We start from the raw sequence: 15,093 nt of genomic DNA, 5'->3' as shown, positions 1-15,093 counted from the left end.
CAGGTATAATAAAAGCATTGATTTTTTTCAGCGTGTAAGATGTTTGATCATTTTCTCTTTTGATAATTTATTCAAACTTATCAAAGACACATTTACAAACATCCAGACTTCAGCATATATTCAAGATTAGAAGCTGATAGAATAAAAAAAATCACGATTAATATAGATTATAATGTCTTTCTTTAAAAAGTATAATAAAACCGATATCATATAGAATAATGAAAGATGAAATCTAAATATATATTTATTTTTAATGGCTGGAATGAAACTGAAATTAAAAATCAAAAAGCTAAATTAAATAAACCTCAATTTATAGCATTACTACCGTAATTCCCGGACTATTAAACGCACCCAAATATAAGCCGCACCTACTGAATTTGACAAGGATTTTTATTTTGAACATGAATAAGCCGCACCTGTCTATAAGCCGCACCTGTCTATAAGCCGCACCTGTCTATAAGCCGCACCTGTCTATAAGCCGCAGGTGTCTACACTGAAACTAATGTACTTTACACAGGCTTTAATTAAAGACAGTGTCTGTTACACGGCTTGTATCTAAACAGTAGCCGACCAAGAAAGTCATTGTTCACTGTCTTCCTCCTTCCTTTCACAACTATTTCTCTCGAGAGTTTATCTTTTGTCATCATCGTGCGTTTAAAAATCACCATCGGTGAATCTTTTCTCCCGATGCCGTGCAGCTCAGAACACAGGTGAAGTGTGTTTTCATGCCCGGTTGTTTTCAGCGTGACGAATGATTCACATTTCCTGTAGACAGTTCCGAGTGAGCGGCAGGTCAAACCTCAGAGGAACATCATCCATATTTATGATGTGGTGCGGCCCGATTCAGTGGGAGCGCATCTGATTTAATATAGAGTTTCATTGGTTCACCTAAACCTGTTCTGCAATTTAATTGGTCTAATGTTATGGGGCTCAGTTTTTTGGCTTGAAGTTTGTGAAACCGGGAAAAATCCATAAATTAGCCGCTTCATTGTTTAAGACATGGGGTTAATTAATGTAGGAATTCCTTAACTATCTCACTGTGTGTGTTTTTGATTTTCTGCAGGAGTCAAATCGAGCCAGTAGTAGACTATTGGAGCAGATCTCTGAGCTGGGTCTGGAGAAGGATAAACTACAGCAAGATTTAGAAGAAGCCAAAAAGGTGTGTGAGTGTGAGTGTGAGTGTGAGTGTGAGTGTGAGTGTGAGTGTGAGTGTGAGTGTGAGTGTGAGTGTGAGTGTGAGTGTGTGTGTGTGTGTGTGTGTGTGTGTGTATGTTTAATCATGATGTGCATTTGGATAAATCTAGAGAACCTCCATGTAAACATTATCGCTCGATTTTTAATTGCATGTTTGTGTACACCTGATCATCCTTGTCCACAATTCTCCATTACACTCTATTTTCTCCAAATAGAGTTGAGGTTAGAGCTCTACAGCAGGAGATCTTCCACCCTAACCCATATACAGTATATCTTCATGGAGCTGGCTTTGTGCACAGGGGCACTGTCATGTTTTTAACTCGAATATCTTTTGACATGTCATTATTTCTATTAACTCAGGAGATGCCTGAAAGTGTTTCAGCTTTGGACCATCAGTGTGAAAGATTTTCATTTAGATTAAAGCTTTGTTTCTGTGTGGGAGGATAATCTGTAGACGATAGCGTAATGATGGTTTTGCCGGCTTTAGATACGCTAATACCCGTCTATGCTCTTCCAGACGGATCTAATGAGTGCTTTCCAAATTGAAGACTGACTCAGAATGAAAATCTGCCTTATAAATATTTACACTGGCAGTCTAAAGTTGACCATATTTCAGACATTACGACGGTGAAATAACTCGTATGTCGTCATGCCGTGATTCAAATCCCAGCACAACTAAATATCCACTGCTGGGCCCTTGAGAAGGACCTGCACCTTTAACTGCTCAGAGGTTTAAACCAGATAATCGTACGATGCTGGACAGGAGAGGGTCTAAGAAATGGAAATGTGAATGTTTAAAATGTTGATCGATTCAGTTGTTAATGTATGCATGATAAATTAACCTTTTTTTTTGTTCAAATTCATTTTCAACCAGATGAGAACATACTCACCATCAGCCTTTAATGAAATGATCCACATGTGGCAGAAGTGCAGTGCATGGGGAAGAGCTTTCTGGTCATTTAGCTTTTATTTGAATAGGAGTAATGAGCTGCTATAATGGCTTTTTTTTTTACACACACTAGGGTTCTAATGTGTGTAGAACAACACAGAAAAACAATGAACATCCATTTGAGATGAAATTTTCTGTTCAGTGCTCAGTCTATTGTTTCTTCACTTGCTCTTGAAGTGGCTGGTGAGTGTTGTGAAATTTATTCGGGGAATTAATAGGAATAAATTAAGAAATTACAAAATTGCAGGTGAGCCTTTAATCTGTAACCGAAATAAGATTAAATGTAGTCTTGTAGGATTATTTTGGTTAAAACAACCAGATTTAATGCAGTTTATATACATTTCCCAAAATGTCTAATTAGTTTCCATAAAATCCCCCAAAAAGTTGCCAACTTGGAATATTTCCCCCAGAAATCCCCCAGATGAAGTTCCCATTGAAAGTCGCCCCAGAATCCCCCCACCCACGCTTGTAACCCCCGTGTACACTTCAAGGACAAAAGTATTGGGACAGCTGACTTTTCTCATTGTATCCGATGTGTTTGATGCAGTAGCATGAAATTTTCCCTTCACTTGAAGACCAGCTCCATGAAGATATGCTTTACATGGGTTGTAGTGGAAGATCTCCTGCTATAGTCCTCTCAACATCAGTACCTGACTTTACTAACACACACCGTAAACGAATCTCACACAGATCTCCACAAACCTACTCCAGAATCTAGTGGAACATCTTCCCAGAAGAGCAGTGGCGAGGCGGTAGATCTTTGTCCTCGATTAATTACATGCAATTGACTGTGATATTGATGAGCTTCGCTGAGGTTTGTTAATTGGCCACGCGAGTGGCAGCAGGCCGAGCGGTTATCGGCGTTATCGGCATGCCTTTGTTGTGTTTGTGCGTCTCCCTGAGCGTCCTCTTGTCCCCGCCGCAGACAGCAGACAAACGCAAAGCCATGCTGGATGAGTTAGCCATCGAGACGGCACAGGAGAAGTCACGGCACAAGGAGGAGCTGAGCGACGTGCGACTCCAGCACGAGAAGGAGGTGCTGAGCATCCGAGCACGCTACGAGAAAGAACTCCGCGGCCTCCATGAAGAAAAGAGCCGTGCCGAGGAGGAGATCCGCGCCCAGCTGCGAGACGAGAAGGTTCGAGACGGACTCGATCACATCCTCTTACACTCCACCAGTGATCTCTCCATCCTCTAACACGCCACCACTGATCTCTCCATCCTCTAACATTCCACCACTGATCTCTCCACCTTTACTACTCCACCACTGATCTCTCCATCCTCTAACATTCCACCACTGATCTCTCCACCTTTACTACTCCACCACTGATCTCTCCATCCTCTAACATTCCACCACTGATCTCTCCACCTTTACTACTCCACCACTGTTCTCTCCACCTTTACTACTCCACCACTGTTCTCTCCACCTTTACTACTCCACCACTGTTCTCTCCACCTTTACTACTCCACCACTGTTCTCTCCACCTTTACTACTCCACCACTGTTCTCTCCACCTTTACTACTCCACCACTGTTCTCTCCACCTTTACTACTCCACCACTGTTCTCTCCACCTTTACTACTCCACCACTGTTCTCTCCACCTTTACTACTCCACCACTGTTCTCTCCACCTTTACTACTCCACCACTGATCTCTCCATCCTCTAACATTCCACCACTGATCTCTCCATCCTCTAACATTCCACCACTGATCTCTCCACCTTTACTACTCCACCACTGTTCTCTCCACCTTTACTACTCCACCACTGTTCTCTCCACCTTTACTACTCCACCACTGTTCTCTCCATCTTTACTACTCCACCACTGTTCTCTCCACCTTTACTACTCCACCACTGTTCTCTCCACCTTTACTACTCCACCACTGTTCTCTCCACCTTTACTACTCCACCACTGTTCTCTCCACCTTTACTACTCCACCACTGTTCTCTCCATCTTTACTACTCCACCACTGTTCTCTCCATCTTTACTACTCCACCACTGTTCTCTTCACCTTTACTACTCCACCACTGTTCTCTCCACCTTTACTACTCCACCACTGTTCTCTCCACCTTTACTACTCCACCACTGTTCTCTCCATCTTTACTACTCCACCACTGTTCTCTCCACCTTTACTACTCCACCACTGTTCTCTTCACCTTTACTACTCCACCACTGTTCTCTCCACCTTTACTACTCCACCACTGTTCTCTTCACCTTTACTACTCCACCACTGTTCTCTCCACCTTTACTACTCCACCACTGTTCTCTCCACCTTTACTACTCCACCACTGTTCTCTCCATCTTTACTACTCCACCACTGTTCTCTCCACCTTTACTACTCCACCACTGTTCTCTCCATCTTTACTACTCCACCACTGTTCTCTCCATCTTTACTACTCCACCACTGTTCTCTTCACCTTTACTACTCCACCACTGTTCTCTCCATCCTCTAACATTCCACCACTGATCTCTCCACCTTTACTACTCCACCACTGTTCTCTCCACCTTTACTACTCCACCACTGTTCTCTCCACCTTTACTACTCCACCACCGTTCTCTCCACCTTTACTACTCCACCACCGTTCTCTCCACCTTTACTACTCCACCACCGTTCTCTCCACCTTTACTACTCCACCACCGTTCTCTCCACCTTTACTACTCCACCACTGATCTCTTCACCTTTACTACTCCACCACTGTTCTCTCCACCTTTACTACTCCACCACTGTTCTCTCCATCTTTACTACTCCACCACTGTTCTCTCCACCTTTACTACTCCACCACTGTTCTCTCCACCTTTACTACTCCACCACTGTTCTCTCCATCTTTACTACTCCACCACTGTTCTCTCCATCTTTACTACTCCACCACTGTTCTCTCCATCTTTACTACTCCACCACTGTTCTCTCCATCTTTACTACTCCACCACTGTTCTCTCCACCTTTACTACTCCACCACTGTTCTCTCCATCTTTACTACTCCACCACTGTTCTCTCCACCTTTACTACTCCACCACTGATCTCTCCATCCTCTAACATTCCACCACTGATCTCTTCATCTTTACTACTCCACCACTGATCTCTCCATCTTTACTACTCCACCACTGATCTCTCCATCTTTACTACTCCACCACTGATCTCTCCATCCTCTAACATTCCACCACTGATCTTTCCATCCTCTAACATTCCACCACTGATCTCTTCATCTTTACTACTCCACCACTGATCTCTTCATCTTTACTACTCCACCACTGATCTCTTCATCTTTACTACTCCACCACTGATCTCTTCATCTTTACTACTCCACCACTGTTCTCTCCATCTTTACTACTCCACCACTGATCTCTCCATCTTTACTACTCCACCACTGATCTCTCCATCCTCTAACATTCCACCACTGATCTCTCCATCTTTACTACTCCACCACTGATCTCTCCATCTTTACTACTCCACCACTGATCTCTCCATCCTCTAACATTCCACCACTGATCTCTTCATCTTTACTACTCCACCACTGATCTCTCCATCTTTACTACTCCACCACTGTTCTCTCCACCTTTACTACTCCACCACTGTTCTCTCCATCTTTACTACTCCACCACTGTTCTCTCCATCTTTACTACTCCACCACTGATCTCTCCATCCTCTAACATTCCACCACTGATCTCTTCATCTTTACTACGCCACCACTGATCTCTCCATCTTTACTACTCCACCACTGATCTCTCCATCTTTACTACTCCACCACTCATCTCTCCATCCTCTAACATTCCACCACTGATCTCTCCATCTTTACTACTCCACCACTGATCTCTTCATCTTTACTACGCCACCACTGATCTCTCCATCTTTACTACTCTACCAATGATCATCTTTACTACTCCACCAATAATCTCTCCATCTTTACTACTCCACCAATAATCTCTCCATCTTTACTACTCCACCACTGATCTCTCTGTTGTTCAGCTGTTTGCTGAAGTTCAATATTTAATTGGAGATATTTGCTTGCAGTCTGAAAAACTGTTACTGCAGAAAATAGAACTGAGGATTGAGATTGAGAAGGAGATTTAGTAGAATTTTATGTGAAAGATTTATAAAAAGATATGAGTCTGTGTTTGAAACTTTGCTGTTTTCCTAGGCTCGCAATAAGGAGCTGGAGGGTCTGCAGCAGATTGTAGATGATCTGCAGGCTCAGGTGCAATCGATGGAGGGAACCAAAGGATGGTTTGAGCGCAGGCTCAAAGAGGCCGAGGTACTTTCTCTTTGTGTGTTTGTGTTGTTTCACATTCTGATTCAGTCAGTGCTTCCTAAAAGTCCATCATAATCAGCCCGACCACATGGTGTCAGTATTATTATTTTCTTTATCAGAACTTCAAAGTGAAATCGATTAGAAATTGAGTTTAGTTTTTCATCAGTAGTGGGTTTATGTTCTTGTGTGTGAACAGGAGACTTTAGAGAAGAACCGACTGGAACACACAGGGGAGATCGAGAAACTGCAGAGAGAACAAGCCCTCCAGCTTAAGGTAAAGTTTACGCGTGTGTGTGTGTGTGTGTGTGTCATGTTCAATACTCTTACACTGGAAAATTGCGGGAGCCTCCACCTGTTGTATGTAACGGAGTGAATCAGGTTCTATATGAATGCTACTTTTTTTTACACTCTTTAGAGATTCTGAAGGTGTTCTTAAAACCCACAAATTCCCCAGAGTGGTGTTACACAGAGCTTATATAACCCGAGTGTTAGAACGTCTTTCCTGGAAGCACCTCGCAAAACTTTTTCACTTTGGACTATTTATGGTGAGGGTCAACTGATAACAGGAAAAGTTTTACCTCTCTATTACTGATCCCTCTATCCTCTACCGCTCCACTCTACTACTCTACCACTCCACCACTGATCCCTCCATCCTCTACCACTCTATTACTGATCCCTCTATCCTCTACCGCTCCACTCTACTACTCTACCACTCCACCACTGATCCCTCCATCCTCTACCACTCTATTACTGATCCCTCTATCCTCTACCGCTCCACTCTACTACTCTACCACTCCACCACTGATCCCTCCATCCTCTACCACTCCACCACTGATCCCTCCATCCTCTACCACTCTATTACTGATCCCTCTATCCTCTACCGCTCCACTCTACTACTCTACCACTCCACCACTGATCCCTCCATCCTCTACCACTTCACCACTGATCCCTTCATCCTCTACCGCTCCACTCCACCACTCCATACCACTTCACCACTGATCCCTCCATCCTCTACCACTTCACCACTGATCCCTCCATCCTCTACCATTCCACCACTAATCTCTTCATCCTTACTACTCCACCACTGAACCCTCTATCCTTTACCTCTGCTCAATTGATCCCTTCATCTTCTACCACTGCTTCTTTCCTCCTCCACTAAAAGTAGCCCTTCAAGTGCAAAAAATAGAAAGAAGAAAAAATGTTCGGACTACACGAAGCCTGTTCTAAACTCTTTATAAACATCTTCTCTGTGTTTTAATGCAACTTTATATTACATTTATATTTATTTTATGGATAAATGTGTAAATATCTGAAAGTTTTTTCCCCATCACTCCCGGAGTTATTTATGTTCTCCTTTTGAAGCTAAATAAAATTTTTATTACCAGCTTGCAGGTGGCACAGCGACGTGCATCGTGACCGAGCACGTTCTTTGGCGTGGGTTGCATGTCAGTATTCCAACCCACTCAGCTAGATCTGAGCCCTTAGCAGGGTCCGTGCACAGAACCACGTCCATACAATATCAGCTTAGAAAATCCTCCCATATGCTGCTATAGACAAAGCATCCTCCCACCCATCAATTTGTAAGTGGGTCATCTTTTGACGGACATAAGCGTCTAGAATCGATGAATCATCTAGTTTACCTACACAATACATTTCAGCTGTCCTTAAAATAGACGACGTCAAACAGTGCTTTCCAATAATAGTGGCACCCTTAGTAATCTGAGCAGGAAAGGTTGTGAAAACTAGTCTTTTTTAATAAGCCTTATGATCTTTTGGCAGGATCTTCTAGAAGGACAATGATCACTATATGGACAAACTTATTGGGACACCAGGATGTCTTTAGATGTGTAGCATTGAATTTTCCCCTGACTTGAATTAGGAGAGTTCCAGCATGACGATCTGCCGCATTAGAGCCCTGACCTTAATTCTACATCAGTACCTGACTTTACTAACACCATTCACCACGATATCCAGTGGAACATCTTCCCAGAAGAGTGGCAGCCATTACAACCGCATTATGAGGACTAAATGTAGAACGAGATGTGCAGAAAGAAGCACATACCAACGTTATAGTCAGGAGTCCACAAACATCTGCCAATATAACGTAAACAAAATCAAGGTGGGGTAAATTGAAGAGGAGAGTCTATCAGTGTGGACCTGAGGCAGGAGAAGACTCTGAGCTGTTATATCTTGAAAAAAGGGAGGTTGCAGAATTTTTTTAAATCTTTTTTGCATATATTTTTGGAGGTTGTCAGTATTAATGGTGGGTAATGTAGTCCTATTGTATCACACATCATATAAGTGGCATAATCAGGGGCAGATATGAATGTGAATTTATAGAAAGGTTTTGAGGTATGACAGATTGATAATAAATTAATAATAAATTATTTAATTACTATTAAACTACTATTAATTAATTAATAGCAATCCAAATAATCAACTAAACAATTAATTAATGTATTATTTATTATTGAATGGCTTCATGATGTGTTTATTTCATTGGTTGCTTAATTAATTGATTGATTACTTTCTTGATTAATTGATTACAGAAAACACATAATATTCAGGTTACACAAATCAGTAGTAATTGAATGTGCCAAAGTTGTTGGTTTATGGTGATGTCAGTGCTGAAATGGTTGTTTTTTTGTTCATATAATTGCTTGTAGGAAAAATCGCGAGAGCTCGAGGCCTTGATGAAGCAGATCACCGCCATGGACAAGGAGAGAGAAGATTTCAATAACACCGTCACTAAACTCAAACAGGTACTGCTGAAGAAAAGGTTCAGCTATTCACGTTGTAATTGAAGCCGGATTCTGATTGGTCGGAAGGTGTTGATTAATTTCTAAAGTGTACAGACAAAAGTATTTGGACACCTGTCTTTCCAGCCACATGTGGTTCTTTTCTGACCTGTTCCTACAAAACCTAACCTTCACATGTACTGAGACAAAAACCTTTTCCAGCTTAATATGCCTCCGTGCACAAAGCCAGCTTCATGAAGATCTGCTTTCAATGGATTGGAGAGGCCTCCTCACCTCACCTACATCAGTACCTGACTTTACTAACACCCTTGTGGCAAAATCTAGTGGACATCTTCCTTTAAGAGTGGAGGTTATAATAACAGCAAATGTAGACTAAATGCAGAATGGGATGTTTAAATATCACATCCCAAGCTGTGGATATAGGCTACGGCTGAAGTCTATGTTCATGTACTTGTTTTTGTACCTTATCTTAAAGGCACTCAGAGGACCCTCCATAGAAACAGGATAAGAAAATGTGCGTAATTGTTTACATGCTGAGGTTTTTCTCAGGGTAGATGTTTATTTAGCATTTTGGTAAGAGCCTGCAGTTTCAGAGCTTTGGAACAGTGAAGCTCCAAGTTCTGACATGGGAAAGTCTTCAGGAGAACTGACTTTTCTCGGTAACAATACAAGCTGCAGTTTCTTGTTTTTTTTTTCCTTTAATCTAGAGCTCTGACCTCAACCCTATTGAAAATGGATGAATGTGAACACTTAACTGCACCTTGTGCATGAACGAATCTTCACAAACCTAGCAGAACATCTTCCCAAAAGAGTGAATCTTATTATAACAGCAAATGAGGACTAAATGTGGAATTGGATGTATTTAAGAAGCACATACCAATCTTATGGTCAGGTGTCCACAAACTTTTGTCCATATAGTGTACAATTGAGCCTTTGTCCACACACACACACACACACACACACAATTGTTAGTAGTGCCCAAACCCTTAGACTTCTATTTAGTTTATTATTTGTATGATTGATTGATTGATTTATTTTTTAAGATTGTCATGATTATGGACGTGTGTGGTGTCACGTTACTATGGTAAACAGAGATCAATCTACTCCACACTACTTCTGTTCCAAAGCCCATTCCATCATGCCCTTACAGACAGACAGACATACAGACAGAAAGACAGGTGGATGGACAGATGGATGGATGGATGGATGGATGGATGGATGGATAGGCACACAGATAGATGGATGGATGGATGGATAGGCACACAGATAGATGGATGGATGGATGGATAGGCACACAGATAGATAGATGGATGGATGGATGGATAGGCACACAGATAGATAGATGGATGGATGGATGGATAGGCACACAGATAGATAGATGGATGGATGGATGGATAGGCACACAGATAGATAGATGGATGGATGGATAGGCACACAGATAGATAGATAGATGGATGGATAGGCACACAGATAGATAGATAGATGGATGGATAGGCACACAGATAGATAGATGGATGGATGGATAGGCACATGGATGGATGGATAGATAGATAGATAGGTGGATGGATGGATAGGCACACGGATGGATGGATGGATGGATGGATGGATGGATGGATGGATAGGCACACAGATAGATGGATGGATGGATGGATGGATGGATAGGCACACAGATAGATGGATGGATGGATGGATGGATGGGCACACAGATGGATGGATGGATGGATAAGCACACGGATGGATGTATGGATGGATGGATGGATGGATGGATGGATGGATAGTCACACAGATGGATGGATGGATGGATGGATGGATAGGCACACGGATGGATGGATGGATGGATGGATGGATGGATGGATGGATGGATAGGCACACAGATAGATGGATGGATGGTTGAAACGATGGCTAGATAGATAGAGACAGGGACAGACAGACAGACAGACAGACAGACAGACAGACAGACAGACAGACAGACAGACAGACAGACAGACAGACAGACAGACAGACAGACAGACAGGAGCTGCTGTGTGTGTGGGTGTGTTTACAAAGCTAAAGCCATATACAAACCAGAAGCCTAGTTCCCTAAGCCACTCCAAAATTGTTTGTGTGTACGTACGTACGTCAGCGACTTGCGTCTGTTGCCAATCTGTTAGTGTAGTTTAAAATTTTTAGAGCAAAAAAAAGACTTCAGTTTAGCCATCACACGGTCAATTAACACAATTGTTTGTATGTCTGTGTGTGTGTGTGTGTGTGTGTGTGTGTGTGTGTGTGTGTGTGTGTGTGTGTGTGTGTGTGTGTGTTTTAATAGGAGATAAGAGACACTGTAGATGAACAGCGGATCCTGGAGAAGAAAGGCAGTTCAGCAGTAAGTAGTCTTCTCTCGATCTCTCTCTCTCTCTCTCTCTTTCTCTCTCACGAACATAAACACTCGCTCTCGCTCTCTGATGTTGGAGACGGGAGAATAAGCGATGACTCAGGTCTTTCCATCTCTCTGGATTCCCAGAAAGTGAATTAAAACCCAGGTGATAGCAAGTTTGCATTTCTGCTGCTCTAAACAGCAGACTGGGGGGCACTAACTAACGAGATACAGTCAGTGCTCATTAGCATTCCGTCCTCGCTTTTTTGTAGCGGTAGGTTTTACATTCGGGGAGCAATCGAACGTCGTATTTCTTCATACCGCGCTTATTATTATTCGTAGTCTGCAGTTTTTGTAAATGTATGCGTATATGGAGTGAGAGCCTTATTAGAGAAGCTCATTGGAGAAACAGATGTAGTGCTCTATTTTGTGCTGCTTTACTTTTAAATATGGTTTAAAATGTTTTTTTGAACAGCTGAAAGACCTGAAGCGGCAGCTCCACCTGGAGCGCAAAAGAGCAGACAAGTTGCAGGAGAGGCTTCAGGAAATCCTGACCAATTCCAAGACCAGGACAGGTAAGTTGTGCTACACTGATGAGGAAAAAAAAAAAAAAGACTCCACGCTGCACTTTAAGCATAATGTAACACTTAACCTGGAGTTCAAACCAGGATCAATTCACATGCAGGTTTTTTCACTGACTATTTTCTTATGAACCGCAGATTGATTTTAAATGCCGACGTAGGCATTATAGACCGGTCTTTATTTTCCTTTTCTTTACTCAACTTTAAGTTTTCAGGTTGAGCTTTCACTTAAGGATGCTTGCTTACATTAAAGGCATCATGATGCTTTGAAACAGGAAGTAACCTGAGCAGAATGTAACCAATCATCTCATCCAGAGCCCAACTTCAGGGCAACTTTTACACTGTTTATGGGCCACTTTCTAAATGAAGGCTTCAGTTTTCACCTGAATTCCCAACCATGAATGACATGACACACTCTCCTTCTTTCTGCAGTGTGTGTGTAATATTTGTCATTTAGATGAAAACTTTTTTCCCAACTACTTTTAAGTCCCTCTCATAGGCTCACCTGCAATTTTGTAAATTCTTAGTTTATTCCTATTTAATTCCTATAGAAAGTTTCCCAGCTTAAAAATTCCCAGGATCCCGAGAGTCCAAAAAAGGGAACGCAAAATGACCAAAATGTGCTTCCTTCGTTAAAATACTGCATCATACCAAACAAACGAAACACTTTGAGTTGAGTAACCATGATTATGGACATCTAATGTGGCGTTACTGTGGTGAACAGAGCTCAATCTACTCCACCCTGCTTCTGTTCCATCATAATTCAGCTACTGCAAGCTTCCCACGGGTTTAAAATGTCATGAGCTCCGTGAGATCCAACTCCTTCTCCTGGAGTTTATTCAATAAATATTACATGGAAAGTTATTTTTTGTGCAGGAATGAAACAGTCAGGTTAGGGTGGGGTCAGATTTCGGTTGGGCGGGGCAAGGTTAGCGAGGTCAGAGGCAGAAGCTCTGAGCCGCTTTAGGAAATGTCCAGTGCATGCAGCATTAAAGATTCAGCACAGGTAAGTGAACACACAACAGCGCACATAAATAAGACAGGGGATGATGAAAACTGCCTCGTGACCTCTGCAGAGATATAAAACCAAGTGTGTGTTAAGGTTCCGCTTCGAGCGAATGCACGGTCCGTTTGGGTCGGGTTTAACATTGGATTCCAATAGGAGCTTCCAAACAGGATATTATACAGTAGTATTGATCAGAATCCTTAAATCCTTCAGTTCTTTGGATTGAACAGTTTGCTGGTTAGAGTGCAAGCATCTCCTTAGAGAAGTGTCGTTCATTATGTGAGGTTTAAAGGAGAAGTTCAATCAGATCCAGCTCTCATGGTTCTCCATATTCCCTCAAGATACTGCAAGAAACTTCATCCACCGTTGTTGTGTTAAAGCGACAAGTCCTTCAGGAGATGTTCCTCCTCCACCATGACATCACTACAGCATCATTATCAGGGAGGCGCAGGAGGTGTAAATATTTAATGATTCCACCCCTTCCCATTAAATAATTTGCCACAGCGTAGGCAGATTTGCTCTCTGAAGGTTTTTTTTTGGTGAGGCCACAATTTCTTCTTTTGATGCATCCATTATTTAAACGGCTGTAAATGTTTAATGGAAGTTTAGAAAGTTTCGATTCAGACATTTTAAAGTAGTGGTGGAATCAAAACGGTCTGACTTTCCACACACTTACCTTTTTTGTCTTACACACACACACACACACACACACACACACACACTTGCACACAGACACCCATAAAACATCTTAAGTGGAGTAAGACTTGTTTTTTTGCTGGAGCAGACAATAATGTGTAATATACAGGAGTTGGGTAATGAATCTGAAACACAGGCCAATAAAGTGATGCTGGACTGGCCACAGAAGGAAGATCTACACCAGGGGGGCCAAAACTTTATTCTCTGAGGGTTACTTCATTTTTATTCTTTCTTTAATGAGGGTCTGTAACTGAAAATGCCACGGGCCGGAGTGGCTTCCAGTATTATTGTGGAGATTTAATTTAAATTTTAATGTATTTATTATTTTGTTCTGCAACATAATATGAGCTCCCTCTATCCATGAGCTTTTACTGTTCATAAGAGCATTATTACTATCATAATACAATCTTTCATAAATTAATTCTTCATTGCTATTGAAGTCAAAGTTAATAACAAAGGGAAGATTTAGTTAAAAATCCAACGTTTGTCAAATACAGACATAAGAAAAACATATTCAAAACAAACATTTTTTTTATATATCTCTAGCATTGTTCAGTGGGCCGTTCTAAATTCCCTGCTCTCCCACCATACTAATAAATAATTGCGGTCGAAAACCACGTGTTTTAGTTATTTAACAATCAACAGCAGATTAGCGTCGCTATGGCAACGAGTCCACTAAGGAGATTTGAACTGTTTAACATGATGTAGAAGGAGTCTCCAGTGTCTGTGCTTTAAAAAGGTCAGTCGGTTTTCCACCGCCGGCGAGTCTTTATGACCTCACCCTCTCAGGAGGAGATCAGTTATCTGAACGCACCTGCACAAATCTTTATCCGATCTGTAGTAGGGCCTTCAACCTAATGGACTCTAAGTAATTACAATTTTCACAAAGAAAATCGCAGAATCTCTGCTGTCACAAAGGTTTCTGTACAGAAACTGGTATTTTATGGATAAAGGCAGCATCAGCACGTTGAGGTAAAACTGTTCTGATTTGAATTTTCCGCCGCAGGAAAAGTCTTCAGGAGAGAGGACTGCAGTTTCTCAGTAACCTGGAGAGCTGCATTTTCTCGTTTTTCACCGAAACAGAAAGCTGCTGAGGCTGTTCATAATCTAAAACTTGCTTCCTGGACTTTAAATGTCAAAATCAATAGATAAAAGTATGATATTTGTTTAAAATAAAGAAGTTTGTGTGTGTGTTTGCTGACTTCATTAATGATGAAGGCCTTTTATCCAACACTTTTTGGAGCAACCTCCAGATTCATCACAAAAATGTACTGCATTTACACACATACACACACACACACACACACACA

The 15,093-nt window shown here is 41.8% G+C and overlaps 1 protein-coding gene across 4 annotated transcripts in view; it reads left to right on the top strand.

The window, feature by feature from the left end:
* Positions 1–15,093, top strand: part of gripap1 (GRIP1 associated protein 1) — a 68,560-nt gene that overhangs the window by 18,175 nt on the left and 35,292 nt on the right. For all 4 annotated transcript variants that reach the window (XR_014535816.1, XM_083554894.1, XM_083554895.1 and 1 more), the window contains 7 exons: positions 1,064–1,159; positions 3,069–3,281; positions 6,278–6,391; positions 6,585–6,662; positions 9,055–9,150; positions 11,453–11,509; positions 11,976–12,075. Coding sequence is in view for 3 of the 4 variants with exons in the window: in XM_083554894.1 (XP_083411020.1) it covers positions 1,064–1,159; positions 3,069–3,281; positions 6,278–6,391; positions 6,585–6,662; positions 9,055–9,150; positions 11,453–11,509; positions 11,976–12,075 (754 nt within the window). In the remaining variant the exon portion in view is untranslated. The remainder of the gene's footprint in view (positions 1–1,063; positions 1,160–3,068; positions 3,282–6,277; positions 6,392–6,584; positions 6,663–9,054; positions 9,151–11,452; positions 11,510–11,975; positions 12,076–15,093) is intronic.

This window comes from Silurus aristotelis, assembly GCF_946808225.1.
Source record: "Silurus aristotelis genome assembly, chromosome: 11".
Taxonomy (NCBI): domain Eukaryota; kingdom Metazoa; phylum Chordata; class Actinopteri; order Siluriformes; family Siluridae; genus Silurus; species Silurus aristotelis.
The sequence above is the reverse complement of the archived record's forward strand: the minus strand, read 5'-3'. Positions and strand labels throughout refer to the sequence as shown.